The 19,322-nt window shown below is 42.1% G+C and overlaps 1 protein-coding gene across 6 annotated transcripts in view; it reads left to right on the forward strand.

Annotated features, from left to right (window-relative positions):
* The window catches only part of MEF2A (myocyte enhancer factor 2A), a 50,368-nt gene extending 31,224 nt beyond the window's left edge, over positions 1-19,144 (forward strand). For 3 of the 6 annotated variants that reach the window (XM_042875851.1, XM_042875849.1, XM_042875850.1), the window contains exons 6-10: positions 5,392-5,582; positions 7,146-7,169; positions 10,350-10,476; positions 14,573-14,699; positions 15,178-19,144. In XM_042875851.1, coding sequence (XP_042731785.1) covers positions 5,392-5,582; positions 7,146-7,169; positions 10,350-10,476; positions 14,573-14,699; positions 15,178-15,538 — 830 coding nt within the window. In that variant the 3' untranslated portion in view covers positions 15,539-19,144. The remainder of the gene's footprint in view (positions 1-5,391; positions 5,583-7,145; positions 7,170-10,349; positions 10,477-14,572; positions 14,700-15,177) is intronic. The other 3 variants (XM_042875854.1, XM_042875852.1, XM_042875853.1) reach the window with 1 other exon arrangement.
* The last annotated feature ends 178 nt before the right edge of the window (positions 19,145-19,322 follow it).

Genomic DNA, 19,322 nt, shown 5'->3' on the forward strand with positions numbered 1-19,322 from the left:
CAGGATGCTGCAGCACGTGGCCTCAGCAGTTCTGAACACAGCATTTCTGGCTTCTGTTCTTTCCGTGGTTTTATGTAGATGTATAGAAATCAACAGATTCAGAAAGCAGAACTCTGATTTCATTAACTGTAAATTGTGTAGTTTGGAAATGACCTAGAGGGCATCTGTCTCATTCCCACTGCTGTATTTTCTCAGGCAGTTGGATAACATTTAGATACAAAAGCAATGTGCTCGTTTTAATTTCGTTGCTGCATTCTGAATAAACAACCATTATCTTGAAGATGGCTATTTAAACTCTAAATATTCTTGAAAGTTCTCTCTCATCCTTGCATTTAACTTCAGGAAAAAGGAAAATCCAGCAACCTTTTTAAGGCTGAGTCTTAAAAAACGTTTTGCCCTTCAGTTTTGCTAGAGTGCATTTCCTTGGCAATATGGTGTGTCTTTTTTGCTGCATTTTAATATCTAAAGTACTGCCATTAGAAGTATAAATTGTACATGTTTCAAAGATTGACTGCTGTCAAAGGTATACTTTAATTCTGTCCATAGTATTATCTGAAGGATTGATCTTTGAAGATCTGTGGAAATAGATTAACTTCAGCTTCCTTGAAATGTCGCAATACAGCCTTCCCAAAGGCAGCAGAGATCTAAGGTGGAGTTATAAAACTAGGGTGGCATCAGCAGAGATCTCTATGCAAAGCTGAAAGTGGTGTGAGCTGCAGCTGTGGGTTGTTTGTTGTAGTTTTATTTTGATTCCTGCTTAAAGCTGTCACATTCAGGCACGCCAACTGGGGTAGCTACTGCAAGTAGAAATGCAATTGTTAGATTTGGTTTCAAAGCTCTATCCCCAACCCAAGTCTCGTGTGTGAGCACTTTTCTGGTGTTCTGTAGGTATAGTGGTTCAGTGTTTGCAAAAGTACTTTTCAGTTTACTTCTATTTATGTGACTTTTGTCAGGTTACATGATGTCACTTGTGTATCTATTCATTTGCTACCATTTTTATTTTTGCTTAATCTGACGTTATTTCACTCCTTGTCCATGATTATTTTTCAGAACTATATGCAGCCATTTAGTTTCTCCAGAGGTGAACCACAAGAAAAGATTAATAGCATCAACGACTGTAATTTATTCCTTGAGTATTAATAAGAACATGGAGTGCTTTCCAGCCACGTGTGTTCATTGTTTCAGCTGATGTGATTTGTACAGTGATATATGAGTCTGGCTCGTGTAATTGAATGCTTCATCTTGGGCTGGAGGACTATAAATGAGATTAAGCTGCATTACGTTTCTGAAGGCAGGGGGTTCAGTTCTTGTTGAAATAGCTGGATTTTAAAACTTAGGCTTAGGAAAGAAGGCTAAAGAAGAAGTGGGCTCATGCACAGTGGCCATGCTTATTATCACAGCAATTCACTGAAGTGTGAATTTTAAAATCTGTTTAAAATGATTTCTAGGATTGGGAGCTTATCTTTGCATGGGTGTCTGTTTTCCAAAAACGTGTCTTGAAAATGCGCTTATAGTTGTGCTTAAAAATCAGTTAAATAAAACTCTTGCAATGGAAATAAAAGCAGTAGTCTGAATTTATGCGTGCATAGGGAATTATATTCTGCTTCCATTTTCAGTTTGGTTTTTAAATTTAAAATAATTGTATTTGGAGAAGGTGTATATTGGATGTGGTGGATAAAATTTCTGTATGGTACAAAATTTGAGCAGAATTTATGGGGGCATTACAGCCTTGGTTTGGCAGAGTGCCGAGGAGTTGCATCATGCTGTAATGGTTATCGTTTTCTGGCTCCTGACCTTATTCCAAGAAATGCTGTGCTTTTCGTTATCCTCTCACTCTTAGCTTTTAATTTAATTTTCTTATTAGATCTTCAGCAGCAACAAAACATGCTTAAAGTTTCATTCTAGAAATGAATATTCTACAGTCTTCCTGCAGCCACAGCATCTGGTTCTTCAAGTTATAGGTATGAATAATACTTAAGTGTTTGCTAAAGAGAAGAAAAAGAAGTTTTAGCAAAATGCTTCTCTTAGGTCAATACCCGTACTGTTGTACACTTCTGCCATTTTTCCCATTCTTAATACATATTTTTTCTAAACGCTTGTTTTCTGTTTTTAAGAAGTGCTCAGCCATTTGACAGAACAAATGCTCGACTCTGCCCTGCTGCTCGAGTCAGACTGCCTGGAGGAGGCAATGGCACAGAGTTTGTTGTTTTTGACAGCACTGTTAAAAGCATGAAATGTTTCTGAAGGATTGGCAGAGCCTTGTAATAAGGGTTGCAGGAAATGACTGTATTGGGTGTGGAAGAAAGACACTGTCCAGCTTTAACACATGAGCTACCAAAATACTTGAAAACAGAGGACAGGAAATGGAGTTACAGGCTAGACCAAAATGTGATACAGAGCTCCATTGTTCCAAAGAGATGTATTGTTCTGAGGCTTCAAGTGCAATGTGGAGCACCACAGCATTGCATGTAGTAGTACTGACAGCATACTGAGTGATAACATTCTGTTTATTATTAGATTCAAACACCAACTCTTTTAGCACGGTAAGGTCTTTAAACGCGCTGTCATTTTTTATAAAATGGAGGGTGCTGTAACAATGTGTTAGATACAGTTAGGTTAGGTAAAAGTGTGCCTGTTTTCAAATAATTTCTCTTCCCTTGCATCTTTTTCCTGACCTGCTCAGCTTCTGCTCAGTCCTTTGGGGAGGTTTGCTTTGTGACCTGATGCGGTGTGGGCTTTTCATAGCTAATGTGTACGCTCATTTATAATGGATAGGTATCGATGCATCTATTTAATAAAGATGTCCCACAGTTTCAGATACCTCAGAGGTAGTGCAGAACTTCTATTTTTATGGTTTCTTTGTCTGTGTGACCTCCCTTTTACAACATAACATTGGAATTGCCCTGTACTTGTTCTGTATGCTCTTGTGCTTCATTCCTATGTCCTACCACATGAAGCAACCCATACACCTGCCACAGCAATTAGGAAATAAACCAATTCTGTGTGGATTTGGTTTCTCTGTGTCTGTGGTTGGGTTTTTTGTTGTTTGGTTTTTTTTTTTGCCTGGAGCTCCTGCAAGTCTCTTCTAACTCATGATGAAAAGTTGCCAGTTTTCTCCTACTGTAGAGCTCTACTTTGTATTGTCCAGTCTAAGCAAAATTCCCAGCCTCTTTAGCTTAATTTTATTTCTAACCTTGAAACATCCCAAGAAATTCTGTTATTTTCTGTTGAAGAACATAGAAACTTTAACTGTGAAATAGATTTTTGCTGTGGTTACGGAGGAAGGATGCTGCCACAAAAAGCTTTTTTCTTGCAGCTATCATTGTATCCCTTCTTTCCTACCTGGCTTCTGAGTAAGATGGTACAGTTCTCAGAAAAAACTGATTCGCCTACGTCCCCTAAAAGTGCTTCAGGAAAGTACTAAATTAGAAAAGCTTGTCTTTATGCTATGAGCCTTGGAAATAAAGGAGCAATCAGATCATCCATGTATGGTCAGGCATTTGGCACAGTAAGAAATCCACAGAGCAACAAAGTCTAATTTGAAATCCTCACTTGAAAGTTGTGAATGTACTGCTTAGTGACATGTGGACAACAATTGTGCTTGCAAACTTTAGATCAGTTCATCCCAACCATTTTGTTTTTTCTTGAAAAATATTTAGCAGTGCCCTACTTTCCAAAAGACCTCTATAAAACTCAATAGGACATCTTTAGTTCAGTGGGAAATATTGACCATGGGTGGATGGTTGGATTGGATGATCTTGGAGATCTTTTCCAACCTTGCTGATTCTGTGATTCTATCTTCACGTCAGCATAAGGATTTTGTTATTCTTACATTAATCTTTGCTGTTTCCACTGCTGAACTGATGAAAGTAATATATAAGGTTCAACTGATATCAGGCAGGGAAAAGATGAAGACTGCATTTGACAGTTCCCCCCTGTATTAAGGATTGGTGTAGTAGGAGAGGCTCTCTCATTAGCAGCCTGCTGAATTCACTGCTGGGTTCTTGACACAGATGAGCTCAGTATCACCTTCATTAAATGTTGTGCTGTCCTACTGATAGTTACTGTTCTTCATCCTCGCTATAAAATGCATTAGGAATTTTACTAAAGAAGGTACAATGTGACACTGATATCTTTCTTATTTTAATTGCTTTTAGATTAACATGTATTTAATGTAATAAAATTGGATTGGGCATAGGGGCCTATTTAAATTAGAATAATAATACAAAATTCATGCCAGCGTGGCACTACAGGCTGTTAGAAGAGAATTTCCCACACAGTGAACTTTGTGTAATAGACTTCCCCTGAACGGTGACTATAAAGGCCGCTTTCAGAACTGGAATGTTAGTATAAACATAATGTTATTATGAATTGTATTTGTTTATACATGCACACACAACTTCGGTAGTGTGAGCTATAGAGCTCCCTGCTGTAAAATCCTGTTGCTTAACGCTTTTCCTTTGCAGCTGAATAAGGTGTGGGTATCTGGGGAGTTGTTGGAATAAGTCTGGTAAAATCATTATATGGTGGCCTAAAAAAAATTCTGACAAATATGCCATAGTGAACGTGACATGTTCTCCTATTGCTACAGGAAAATGCAGTACTGTGCACTGAATTGTTTCAGTATTGTGTTACTTTCTTCTGATCAGAGTATAGACTCAAGGCTGTGTGCTGAGCACAGTCAGTTGCTGGAGACTGCAGTGCTGAAGTCAGGACCTGTATGTAGGATGGGGCTCATCTAATTGTCCTTCACTGTGCACACCAGCATAAGGGGTAGGGACCTGTGTAAAATCAATCACTGGACATGAGCAACACGTATATCTGTGCCCAGAGCTCAGAATGAATTGAAATGGAAAGAATTTGTTCTCCTTATCATTACCACTTATGCTAACCAGACAACGTATGTTACTGCAACTTGAAATTAATTTCATTGTTGAGTAGGAACAGAAATCCTGCAGATCCTAAATGTGTTTGTAGAATCCGTTGTAGAAATGGAGACTTATTCTCAGAGACAGCAATCTTGTACAGTTAGTGCTCTGTGTGGAGTGGGAGTAAGGATGCAGTGAGGCTGTGCAGAAGCTCAGTGTCTTGAGAATTCAGCTTGGAAAAAGGAAAGACCAAAACCAACATATGTTATTATAAACAATTCTTTGACAGTAGTTGTTCTCAGTATTTAAGCTGCCATGCAGAGCCCTTAAGGTAATACCAGCTTTATGTATTGATCTTCTGGGTGCAGTGCCTTTTGTTTGGTTACTCTGTGCCATTCCTCTTGTGAGAAGTTTGCATTGGAAGTTTTATGAAAGAAAGGTTACATAATTTGTGCACACACCACGATTTGCTGTGGCTCCTGCTCTCGAGGTATGTGTGTCCTGAGGTACGTTTGTTTTTCAGGAAATGGGTTTGTGAATTCTCGAGCTTCACCAAGCCTGCTCGGCACTGCTGGCGGTGGGAATGGCTTAGGCAAAGTCATGCCTACAAAGTCTCCACCTCCACCTGGAGGAGGTAATCTTGGAATGAACAATCGCAAACCGGACCTCCGTGTCGTCATCCCACCCTCCAGCAAGGGTATGATGCCACCGCTGGTAAGTTAAAACATTTGTTCTGGAGCTAGTTTTATTTGGGGTCAAAACGACTTCTTTTGCCCACACGCATAGGAAGACACTATCTCATCTGTGACTGTAGGTTACAGTAATAGAGAAGCCTTTTTTCTAAAGCGTAAGCTAGCAATCTGACCTAAGCATGGTTAAGAGAGCAATCCTAGAGATTTAGATTTGGATTTTGTTTTGATGCCTCACTGACTTGGCACTGAGAACATAACTGGTTTGGAGGATGTGGGTTTTAAGAAGGCTTATGCATTATTCTGTGCAGGAATAGCTCATTTTATTGCTAATACAAACTCCATTAACATGCTCCAAAGCAAATTTGTACCTGTTTTTCCTGGATTGTAATGTCTGTGGGATACAAAACATAGCTTCAGTGGTAATGATGGTCTGAGAAAAACTCCTGTTCAGTGTGACGTACTGGAGTGCAACCTGTGTGGCACAGTGTGTGATGCTGGGCATCCCATCTTCAATGGAGACATGAAAGGGTGATGAGGATCAGTCCCAGGCCCTATTTGTGTACGTTTCAATACTATTATGCAGCTTGGCATGTTGGTAATAATGTTTGCTCAGCCTGGTTTCGTGTAGCACCAAGTACTGAGTCAGGCATGAAGCAACCACAGCACTGAGGGCAGAACAGGTCTGTCAGGAAGAGTTGTTCTATTCCTCCTTCCATTTGGCTGACCAAATCCTTTTGGTCTTTCACTGTCACGTAGAATTCTTGAACATTGATACGGGTGTTCTTTCTTTTCTGTGTATGGAAGAACGAACCATAACCAAGAGAAGCGGGATATAAGCAACAGAAGTACTCTCTAAATAATTTGTTTTTGTCTTTAAGATACCACAAGTGCTTACATTTGTACTGGTATTCACGATGAATAATACAAAATTAATCCAAATAACAAAAGCTACAGTTACGTTTGGAGTAATGATTCGTAAAGCTGAGGGTTTTTTTAGGAAAACTGAAGTGTGGAGAGCAGGAAATGCACTAGATAGATTTTAAAGTGAAAATCATTTTTAAAATAATTAGAATTAGGTACAAAAAGAGTGTTGTGTTGGTGCAGTTCTAACGTTAGAAGTGCACAGTACCCACTTACTGCGCTGCTGTCAGGAATGACATAAAATTCCACATAGTTTTTGGCTTTCTGAGGAATTTGGAAGGAGAATTCTTAGAGGTGCTGGGATGGCACAGTGATTGTATGTGAGAAATATTTGGTTAGTTTGCTCACTGTGTATTGCATCAACGCAGCCAGAAACAGCTGTGTTGCATACTTACATATGATGTCAATGTGTAGTTGTGTTCTTGCTTTTATTACTTTTTCTGCTTTAGTTTTGCCAAAGTATGTCTTTGGTACAGTATTTCTTATCAAGCGACCTGCATTACGTGCCGTCCTTCCTGCCAGCATTATTCACAGGCAGGAGGCAAATTCGCATTATTAATTGACATGAATAAAAATGTAAAGCACAAACGTGACTTTTTCTTTCATCTTTGGAAGCAATGCTATTGTTAGTAACTGTGTTATCCCTCTTGTTTGCTGAGTACAGACGGAGGAGGATGAATTGGAGTTGGTGAGTCTGGGCTCCTGTTTGATGAGACGCAGCAAGACAGCAACTTTTTACTACAGTTCTGTTTAACTGTAGTTTCATTACGTGTTTTAAATAATTCCAGTGTTCCCTTGGTAGCAGATTGAAATGCAATTGTTTATCAGACTTAAAAATGGACCAATTCAAGTTGAATTCACATCCAAAGTTGAGCACTTTCCATTTGTAAATTTTTTTTTTCTGAAACGATTTCTGTTTTTCTTGGAGGGAACATTGGAAAAGAGCCTTGCAGAGTAACTGTCCATGTGTATAGCATGTTTGATGTGCTTTGTTTTATGAAACATAAACAACCACTTATCCCCTAAATTGGTGCAATATTTTTAGAAGGTGGCTTCAATCCTGACGCTTTCAGATAGTAACACAAGTGTGCCGTCTATTACTTATTGCATGGAGATGATATCATTGCTGATGAGGTCACCTTTTTGAGTTTAGCATTATTTCATCCTGCGTGAGATTATCAAACCACAGGGGTGTTCCCTGTTTACCAAAAGGAATGGAGAATTGCAAAACCTATTATCCTACCTTTTTTCCAGTGGAACGATACTTTGTTTTTGAAAGGAAACTCCTGGGATTTGTGTTTTGCTATTTTTTTTTCCAAAAGGTTTTGACATTTGGCATTCTGTCTGGAAAATAACGTAAGGCTGCAATAATTTGTAACTTATTTTTAGAGCAATTTGCAAATTGTTCAGCTGCCGTAGCACAAAGCGTGCAGGAGGTGCTGCATCGCAGTGCAGCCCTAAAGCTCTGCGTAGTGTACGACTTGATCTGGTTTCCAACATGGACCTGTTGCTAACAGGAGGCTCTAATTGCATGAAAGCATGGAAAATGTAGTGACGTAGATACGTTTCTTAATACATGCATGCTTTTGGTTGTTTTTTTCCTTACACATAAGCAATAGATATAGAAAAGTAAGGGGAAATGTGTTTTTGAAATCCAGTGTGATAGTGGATAAGTACCATTGGGCTGCCTTGTTAGCAGAGCAGTTTCCCTCCATCTTCTCACCTTCGTAAGGAGTGTCTGTTTCCAACGCAAGAGAGAGAGCTTTAATTCAACATAGGAACTCTTAATCAAAATAGCATTGCATAAATGTCAGAAATCAGATTTGTGCAAAGGCAATTGAATTAAGGCATTCTCCTGCTAGAATTGCTGCACCCCTTGCGATGTGAAACGATGCGCTCTGAGGAGGGCTGGTGTGCGGATGCTGCATGGAGAGCGGGCCCTCTAGCGGCTGTGCCACGGGCTGCTGGGGGCACAGAGAAACAGCAGCGCCTTCCTTGCAAGCTCTTGGTAGTACGTAGAGCACCTGTAAGGGAATCGCTCCTGCTGTGCTCCTTTCTGATGCTGACGTAGTGCCAGACAGCAGCTCCACATCGCAGCTGTGAGCGCATATTCGGTCTGCTTGGAGCCGAACACGGAAGGTGGAGCGCAGAAATGGCAGTGTGAAGCATCCAGCTCTGCCTGTCCCCTGTCCTGTGCACAGCTTAAGGAACGGGCTGACTCTGCAAGAGCAACGAGTGCTGGATACATCCAGATACATCTCAGTGCCTTTGTGTGGCAGAGTAACTCAGAAATAAACCGCCTCTGAAAACCACCTTTATTATCCACTCAGAAAAGCAAAAAAGTCCCATGGGGAAATCCTTTGGCCTGGATTGCTTCCCAGTGTACTCCTCTAACTTTTCCATTATGCAGTAATCCCAACTTTATAGGCTGCCATCCAAGAAAGCTTTGTAAAAAGGTCAATTCCTGACAGACAAAAATCTGCTCTAATAACATATCTTAGGGCCAGATAAACTCGGTCTAGTGGAGGTTTTCAGAAGTCCCTAAGTGATTTAGAAGGATAAATTGTACAGAAAATCAGTGGGACTCACTTTGTGGTTTTAGGGCTTTGGAACCTGGGAAGTGGAACAGATCCCAGAGGCTGTGGGGCTCGGGGCCCTCCTGCAGTGCTGGAGGGTTAGGGTTAGGGGCCAGGTATGGCATGGCAGCCACTGGAAGGCTGTGCTACACTGATTTTAATTTCTAGCTGCAGCGTACTTTTCTAAAGCTAGGAAGTGAAACTCTACCAGAGACAAAAATCCCACCATTTCTGTAGCAGATACATTTTTTCAGGAATATGGGAGATACAGGGCTCTAGGCGATGGCCTTAAAAATGTGTGAACTCCAGCTCCCTTAATGGGGAATGTTCTTTGAGAATGTAGAAATACAAAGTGCAAGGAGAGGGAAGTTAGGAGCTCTATCAGTAAAATGAAGCATCTCTTGCTTAAAAAGAAACCCCACAGCATTGCATCCATGGAGAGCTGTGTGTCTGTGACAGAGCACTTTGCTGTCTGCTGGCATTCAGCGCAATATTTAACGTAAGGTTTTCTAAACAGCAAATTTTGTTGAAGAGCTTAATGTGAGTGATATGTTTGCTACAGATGTTCACTCCAGTATATGGCAAAGAAAGACTGCTCACGCCTACAGCGAGAACAGATAATGTGAGACTATGGAATTCAGCTGTTTTTCCTGTCAGAAGGCACAGTTGTTCTGCATTAACTCAAATGTCATTTGCTTTGAAACGTATCTGCACTATAACAAGTGCTTCACCGCTTTCTCAGCAACCATGGGAACAGCAGATTGTTTCCTGGCCAAGGTCTTACCAACAGAAACGTATGCCATCGCCGTGTTGCTGTCAGGGCAGGTGTAGTTAGCACAGGGTCAGAGCTGGCAGCTGAGATGTGGGTCAGATTAACAGCTGGAAACCGTCCCCTCTGGAACTGCACCTTGCCATCTGCGTTAGATCCTCTTCAAAAATAAGGCATGAGCCCCTTCAGTCACTTAAGAACTTCTGAGAATTGTATGTATCCCTAAGAAAGTGCATTGGTTCTTGTCCTTCAGCTGAAATGAACACTGTTGAGATGTGCATGCTCAGGAGGGGACCAGTGAGTCTTACCTTTTTCATTTCTGTTTGCTGAGATCGTTTCTGGTTGAGTCTTGAAATGTTGAGGTTCGTTTATAAAATCCATCCTGACGAAAGCTAAGCATTGCTAATTAAAACACAAAGCAAAGTGACACATTTTATGTGAGCGCTGTTTTTCTATTAGCACGTAAGTTTCTGTTGCTCTGACTGATATCACAAGGCATGCTGTTATTTTTCATCGTTTATAGAATACCCAAAGGATAAGTAGTTCTCAGTCCACGCAGCCCCTCGCCACCCCCGTGGTGTCAGTGACAACTCCCAGCTTGCCGCCGCAGGGACTCGTGTACTCGGCCATGCCCACTGCCTACAACACTGGTAAGCATTGTGCGTGCCTTGATTCCTCACATGCACCAGGTTTTGTGATTCATAAGCCCAGAAAATTTGCATTCCTGTGACACTTGGCTTTATTTTGCTGCTCAGTTGAAATGAAGGCTTTTATTCATCCAGAAATGAGCCTTCTGAATGTAGAATGTGTCAATGTTGGGACTTACAGACGGAAGAAGCTTTCAGTCAAGTTGTGCACAGCTGAATGCAGGCAGAGACACAATGAATGCATTTCCTTATTGCTGTGGTGTTCTTGATGTCCATCTGTGAGGTGACAACCTCACACTGACACAGTGCTGCTACTTCAGGGCGTGCTGAGCCGTGCTCTCTGCTGAATTCCTGTGGCACAAGGGAGCTGGATTCAGAGAGGACTTCCAGTTCTCAAGAAGCAGCCCCTTCCTCTTTGGCTGCGTTCTCCAGAGCGAGGCAGGGAGTTGGTGGTGGGCACAGTCAGCATTTCATCACTGGGAGTGTCTGAAGGACTTCAAAACTCCTTTTTTATCCAAAGTGTGATTCAGATAATTTGATAACGTGACAGTTGGTTTGTCCATTCGGAACGTAGCTCAGACTGTGGTGCCTCCTGCTTTGTCTCCACATCAGCAGAGTTAACTCAGCCTGCTCTTGAGGTTCTGTACTTGTCACAGAGCCTGTATGCAACAGGAAAGGGAGTTTTTGATAATCATTTCCTTGATAGGCCACACCTGATGGACTTGGGCTGGTCTGTGATGCATAGTTCGATTTCCAAATGCACTTACAGAGACACTGCATTGCAGATAAGTGTAAGAGTTTAGGTCTGAGTTAAGTTAGCTGCTGCTTAAAAGCAAGTGGGAAAGCAAAGGAAATAGCTGCCCAATGTGCTGTTCTTTTTAGGTGTAATCTAGCTAGGACATTCAAATGTAAATGCTATAATATCTGTTACAACAGGAATTTCTGACCTGGGGAGCATAGTGTCAGCAATTGTAGCATTGAAGTCTTACTAGGTAGGCTTTCAGTTATTACGTATATACTCCAAGCAGAATTAAATCCAGTCATAGTAAATACTCTGTGAATAAGTCTGTAGATGTATTTCTTTGGTGACATTGTTTTATGCAAGAAAACTTCTGGTGGTGTGCAGCATTCCTTGTGGACTGAGATTTGAGGCAGTCTGTAATGCTTGCTGAGCTCTGAAACCAAAGAACAGAAAAGGCAGTGTAGGGTGTGTTAGAAATGAAGACTTTTTTTAAACATGGCAGTATTCTTTTTGAGAGGGCACACGTGCAGTTGTGCAGGGCTGTCTCATGTCCTGTGGGCAGCGAAAGCTCAGGCTGAGCAGCTGGTACCTGAGCTCTTCCTTTTTGTCTTTTCTTCTTCTCTTTTCCTCCCGTCAGAAGGCTCTGCTGGGCAAAAAAGCCCAAGAGGGCAGAGCAGGAAACAAAGCACGGCCTTGTGCAAAGGTCAGGGCAAATCCAAAGAAACTTTATTTCGTGTATGTAGAAAGTAGCCAGAACTCGAGTTAAACAAAGGCTTTTTGTGTTTGTGTTCTGCAGGGATGGGCACTGTCAGGAGTCTGTTCTGAAAGAGGGAACAGAACGAGTGCCATCCCTTCATAATCATTTTCCTGACAAAAAGGCTGGATTTTATACATTGGCTGTTTTTTTATATCTTTTTTTTTAAGTTTTAAAGGACTTCAGGATGTTTTGTTAGTTCCTACCTGTAGCCATCTGTCAGCTCAACAACTGGAATCTGTTTTGGTCTCATGTCCCCTTCCCTACAGCACTATCACTGTGCCCATTAGCTGCTATTAGTACTCTTTCTGCGTTGGTTTGCCTTCGAGGCACTGCCCTGCATCCACTGCGTGCAGGGGTTTGGTTTGAACAGGGACTGTTCAGTCAGCAGTGGTTTCTGCTGCAGAAAGGGTCAAAGGTTTCTGCTGCAGGAGCAGCTGAGTGCAGGAGGAACCTGTGCAGGTGGTTGCTGCCCTGAGGGGTAAGGGCTGGAGAGGCCAATGAACAGGATGGGGCTACAGTAACAGTGCTCGGAGTGAAGAATTGTTGTTAGTTTCTTGTTTAAGATTAGAAACTGCAGCATGAATGTACTGGACGTGTAGACCTGGCTGTGATTCCTGCTACGATGACTGTCCATACGTTTTGTTTAATCGCTGTGTGCAGTAAGCCAGCAGTTCCTGTGCCTGCTCAGAGCACTGCTGCTGTTTTCCTGCCCCTGAGCAGTCGTGCTGTTCCCTCTGTGCTGTGCAGTGGTTGAAGGCAGTGCCGTGTGGCAGCAGCTGCTGGGAAGTGGAGCAGTGCTGTGCACCGAGTGCTTGGGAGCAGCACACAGTGAACATGGTGTCCCACACTGCAGCCAGGTGCTGTTGCTGCTAGGAAACTATTCTAAAAACCAGCCCCCCGCCTTTGGGTAATGCTGTGTTTTGTGAAAGGCTCTTTAGCCTTTGGTGTTTCTCAGGTACTTCGAAATTGTATCTATTAGACAGAGCCTTTCAGGGGTCTTAAATAAGAAATTTGATTTTGAACCAAAATAGTTGCCTGTTTTTATTGCCAACGCGCCTACATCCACGTTGCTGATTGTTATGGCTGCGGTCGCTCTGTGGGTTGAGTCCATGTCTTCATCACTGGAGGGCTGGATTTTTTTTGTCTTGTAAATCTCAGATAGCTGCTGGGTACAAATGCCAGCTCAGAAGAAACAGAAAGGCAGCGTAGGTAGCATAGTTTGCTGGGCTGCAGCCAGGATTGTCAGTGTCCTCATGCATCTCTGCCCATGAATCTCTGAGCAGCGTGGCTGCTGGCACTGCATTTGCCTCCCTCTATAGGGCAATGAGAGGAAAACCCTGACATGTTGCACACAGAACGAGTTGGTGTATGGGCAGGGGGAGACTGAGAGAGATAAACTGGAATGGTTTTGGCATTTTAGGACAATGCCAGGACAGCAATCAGACAATAATACTTGAGTGAGTGGAATTTCTAGTTACCCTGCGGTAAGTTTGACTGCCAGCATTTTGTCTTACCCTCTAAATGCCAGAAATTATTTTAAGGAAGCGATGTTACAAGGTAATTAAAAGCAGACAAGTATTTGCAGCTTTGTTTTCGAACCTGAAAGAAAAGCAGAGGGTGGTGATGATAAAATGAAAATAACTCCTCGTGTGCAAATGAGAAGTGAGAACTGTCTGAGCATTACAGCCTGGGCAGAGCTAACAGCCTGACACTGACTGGTGATCAGGAACATGTTGATTTTCCTATTACTCATTTAAGTAAGTTACATTTCTAAGTAATGCATTTCTTTTGTGAATTAGTTCATTTGGTACAGAGATGCCCATTTATTCAGATGTAAAATAATGAATCACTGTTGTGGGAAGAGGGAGAATGCGGTGTGTTAAGGTAGGGCTGCATCCACACACAGCTGCAGTGCCTTTGCTCCCAGCACCCTGTGGGTGCTCACACACACAGAGGTGTGAGTCCCTGTGCCAGTCCCTGCCCTCGCTGTTCAGCAGCTGGGCCAGCAGCAATGAGCATTGCTCCCTGCTTGGTGTGAGGATGGGCTGTAGGGCTGTAGGATGCTTTGTAGCACAGGCAGCAGCCAGGAGGTGCACACTGTGTCTGGGGAATTGCTGCCTCCCATCTGAAGTACAGGTTTGATCTGGAGCTGAACCAGTCAGGTTTTGTTCAGTAAGTTCAGAGCAAGAAACACCATTCCTTTCTATGACTTGTCTTAATGCTTCCTTTTTTGTTTCATTTTGAGATTTCCTTGCAGACTAAAATCTTCAGAAACAAATACTTGTAAAATGTGTGTGTGTGTGTGTGTGTGTGTGCATGAAGGCTGCACCCGTGAGGTTAGAAGCAGCTGTGTAAGGCAGTGGCACGTAGGCAGGAATTGCAGAGTGTGGCTGGTGCTGTGTGTCCTGCTGTGGTGCTGCTGAAGTTGGGAGGACTTCCTCCAGGTATCAAAGTGTTCACCTGTGGGCTCCTTTGGGCCACCTGCCTTCAGCTGTTCTGGGTGGAAAGCCTTTGTCTGTCTGTATTTATATGTGTGTATGTATATGTAAGTACATATAAATAAATCAGTTAATACACTTTTTTATCTGTTCTTCCCTCAGATTACTCCTTGACTAGCGCAGACCTGTCTGCCTTGCAGGGATTTAACTCCCCAGGAATGCTGTCTTTAGGGCAGGTATCTGCCTGGCAGCAGCACCATCTTGGTCCAGCAACCCTCAGCTCTCTCGTGTAAGTAGATTTGTAATAGCGCAGTGCTGCATGGCGGGGCACTTCAAGGTGAATGATCTGCACTGGGAAATATATAACACAAAACATTTTGCTTTCTTTTCTGCCCCCAATGCATACATTGCTTTTCCAGTTGGCCCGCTGGCAGCAGTTCTGTGCCCATGTTGTTCTGTATGTATCCTTTGTGGCCCTTCGCTCAGTCCTGAAGCTGACGTGCCGTATCCCTGCAGGCCCGCCTCCTTGCTGAAGTCACCAACACGATTAACTCGGTGTTTGGAATGGCTACCTATTGCCCTTTGTGTTTTAACGTCTATAGAAGTACTTGGGATCTTTAATCGCTGCTTTCTTTCACGTCAGGAAGTGGCATTTATTTACATGCTTACTTCAAGGATGCCGAACCACACGGCAGGTGCATGAACTGTCGCTTTCCTTCCCATTCTCATGTTTTCTTATTTCCTCCTTTCGGTTTTCTTTTTCCCAGTACTGGCAGCCAGATATCTCAGGGTTCAAATTTATCCATTAACACCAACCAAAACATCAACATCAAATCGGAGCCCATTTCACCTCCCCGGGACCGCGTCACTCCCTCGGGGTTCCCGCAGCAGCAGCCCCCGCAGCAGCCGCAGCCCCCGCAGCCCCCGCAGCAGCCGCCGCAGCGCCAGGAGTTGGGCCGCTCTCCTGTCGACAGCCTCAGCAGCTCCAGCAGCTCCTACGATGGCAGCGACCGCGAGGACCCTCGCAGCGACTTCCACTCTCCCGTGGTGCTGGGAAGGCCGCCGAATTCAGAAGATAGAGAGAGTCCGTCAGTAAAACGAATGAGGATGGACACGTGGGTGACATAAACTCGCAGTGTTGCCTCTCCAGTTTTGTGTTCTCAAAATGAACTGTCCTGACATATCTAAATTTATGAATAAGGACATGAAATAAGTATATTTATATGTATATACATACGTGCATATATATATCTTCACATGCATATATATGTGCTAGTGTGTGTAGCATACACAGAATCATCAGGCACTTATTACAAACTTCTTGTATAGCTGCAGATGTCCCATGGTAAAACGTAACAGAACAATCCTGTAGGTATTGATCTAGTCTGGCACTTACCTGGACTTGTTGTTTTAATGATATAGCCTGTTTTGCAAAGAAACATTGTACCCGTATTATAATCCTACCACACTAGATTGCAGAAACCAAGAGGGCTCGCCTGTAGTAACGTCCCTGTGTGTTTTATTAAAGCTGTATGGTTACTTGTAGTTAAGAAATAATGCTTTGTAGCAGCAGAGCAGTAGAAAAGCAGGAAGAAGAAAGCAATACTGTACATAAAATGACCTTTATATTACCCCACCTGGCATGGGTCTCTATTGCAGAGGGTGCATGGAGAAGGGCTGATGCTAGAGAAAATAAAAAAACAAAAACCTGTTTTGCACGTGCAAAAAAAAAAGTGTATTGGGTCAAAGAAGTGATTTTTTTAACAAGTGAGAGAGAGACATAGAGAACTCGCATGAAATATTCCGAAAATATTAGCCTAGAAAATAGAACATTAACAAAATAAAATTAATATATTAAGTTATAATTGGAATATGTTTGACAAATTTGTTTTTACGTTCATACCTTTGAAAAATATAGAAACGGATTTTAGCTCATGTATATTTTATATTAAAGAAAACAATACCCTAATGAATTGAAGACTATATATAAAGTTATATACAGTACTTTTGAACACATTCTGCTATGAATTATTTATATAAGCCAAAGCTGTATGTTGTAGCTTTTTTGTAGAGTATAGTTTTATCTTATTTTGACTTTCTAGTTTTTGCTTTCAAAGATGAAAAGGAAAAACTTGCAGGCGGAACCTTGGGGGAAAAATAAGCCATGAACACTTATATGTAAATTTAAATTTGAGCCAAACTCTTTGTGTATATAGCATCTTAAATATATTATCACCTTTGGTGTAAGTACCTATGTATTGTACGTTCACCAGATTAAAAAGTATATTTTTGTGGATTGACGCCGACTTGAGAAAGGCGAGGTCCTTATTAAGTAGAGTATTCACTGTTTAATATTTACTATTTTGTTAAATATACTGTACTTTCTTTGGATTTTAATTATTATTAATATTATTATCCAGATTTTTCAGAGGGTGTATAAAGGGGTTTGTCCCCCTCACTGGTGGTGAATGTGTGCCGTTCAATTGTAATCTCTGTGCTGTATGGTTAAGCTTCATTATACATTTTATATATATGTATATAAATAGCAAAGTGGCAAAAAAAAAAAAATCCGGCGTTAAGTTCATCCTGCATAAATATAAAAAAATCTGCTACAACACATCTTAAGGCATCGTTTCAAAACTGCCTCTTCCGAGGAGGAAAAAAAACAAAAACCAGTGGAAAAAGCTTGACCTAATTTCTCCTGATAGGGAAATAACACATATCAGATGAGCACAAAGGGTTTCTGAAGTGGTGAGTGGTTTGGGATAAAGGGGCTTCAGAAGGAAACAGGCAGAGCCTCTTTGCTGCTTCCCTGAGGCAGAGCAGGGCCAAGGCTTGCTCTGCATGGAGCTGTGGGGAGGAAGGGCAGCAGCAGCTCCTGGGAAAGGCTGCACCTGAGCAGCAGCAAACTGCAGGAGCTGGGAGCAGCCACCTGCAGGGGAACCAGCACTGCTCCAGGAGCGCTCCTGCCTCGGAGGCACCTCCTTCCCACCCCTGGCTCCATGCAGATCACCTTCCTGCATGTTCTTTTATGCCGGGAACCAAATTAAGTAGACCTTAATGAATTCTTAATGAATCACTGCTGGTAGTTCTGAGGGAAAAAAAAGAAAGACAACAGTGCTATTTTGTTACTGAAAGCCCTGTAAGTAATCCCTGCTGTTTATAACATAATTTTGCCAGATTTCAAAAAATTAATTGATATTTTAGCTAAGGAGTGTGAGAAGCAAAAATCCCGTGTGATGCAGTGGGGGCAGCTCCAGCGCCTTCATGGCTGCCCGCTTTGGCGTGCGGCTGGAGAACCAGGCTGGTGCCTGAGGCTCTGCTGCTGTCACGGCCACTCCTGAGCCCCTGCAGCCTGGGTCACGGCTGAGCTGTGATGTCCTGCAGTTCCCAGGTGCAGGAACCTGCAGGAAAGGCAGACTTTTCTCACAGCAGCTCGTTTATTTCCCAAGTGACCAAATTCACTGACCACTGCGGAGAGCCTTTTGATGCTTGGAGAAGTTACGTGGTTTTTTCATTATTTATGCACATCTATGAACTTTGCTGTACATCTGAGTGGGAGTTCTGCATTCACATTTACTGTCTATTTTCTTGTGTGCCTTACGAGATGGCTTTGCTGACTGTATCTCAATAGTCTTTATTTCTATGCAGGTTTGTAAACAGTGCTATTACTGTTTTCTTAAAGAAAAAGCTACATAAGGGTTAGAGTTTGTATTGAAATTGCACCTACGAATTAAAAAACCACCACGTAAGTTCCTAGGAACTGCTCACGGGACTGTTCTGGTGTTGCCCTGTGCCCCATCCCCTCCCACAGACTCAGCAGGAGACTTTGGCCACGTTCTCTCCTAGCGGGAGAACCTCACGCCACTGAATAAATGGGAAGCCTGGTTTTTAATAACAGGTAACTAACTTTGGAACATACTTTTTTAGGAATTGTAAAGATGTTTTATAATGAGAAAAAGACATAGCACAGATATTTCAACAGGTGAAAAATACTTTTTTTAACTAAGTAAATATATTGAAGTTTTAAGTGAATCCAATCCTAGTTTGAACCCATTGAAGCCTGAGTGACTTCAGATTTCTATCTGATCTTCTGTTGTGACAAATCACCTCTCCATCTCTGAGCTCTCACTGTAGTATTTAAATTCACATGTATTTGAAAATCCCCGTCAGGGATTTGTCAGAACAACGCTTCAGCCTTTCCTTTCACTCCAAGGACACTAAAGCATCCCAACCTTGCGAATTGCTGTGCGCACAAGAAATACATAGTAAATAAGGAACATAACAACTCCTAACAATCCATCACGGGAAGAAGTTAAATTAGAATGTGAAAGAAAGACTTCAATGTAAACGTTTAAATCTTAGTAGAAACTTTCTTCACTTTGCTGTGCAAGAGAACACTGCTTTGCTATATTTAAAATGGCTTTTTTAAAAGAGATTTATGTATTTGGTAAATGTTTGTAGTCAACAGTTCACAAAGAAGCTGTTCACGGTTTAATGATGATAAGCCGTTTGGCGGCACAAGCTGGACTTTGTTGCCATCCTTGAGACGAATCTTTTAAGAAAAAAATAAGTTAATCTCAATTTTTTCCCTGAATGTGTTGTTTTTTCTTCAATATACAATAAATATTCTAGTGAACTTTTTATCAAATGGTTAAGAAAAATGCTAGAGGTTGTTGTAAAATATTTGTATCCTGCATTCACTAAAGTAAAGATACTGGCTTTTACTGTGTACTCCAGCCTCTGTCGTATTTGCAGAGCACATCTGCCCACTCGTGCCCTCCTGCCCCCGCAGTACCCAACACCCTCATCAGGTTGGTCCACTACCAAGCTGTACCCACAGCTGACTTAACGGAAGCGCTCTAAGGTTATAAAACACTTAGAGAACAGAACAACAGAAGGCAAGGTCGTA

This window comes from Lagopus leucura, unplaced genomic scaffold (genome assembly GCF_019238085.1).
Source record: "Lagopus leucura isolate 7727_CA_CO unplaced genomic scaffold, USGS_WTPT01 Super-Scaffold_100015, whole genome shotgun sequence".
Taxonomy (NCBI): Eukaryota; Metazoa; Chordata; class Aves; order Galliformes; family Phasianidae; genus Lagopus; species Lagopus leucura.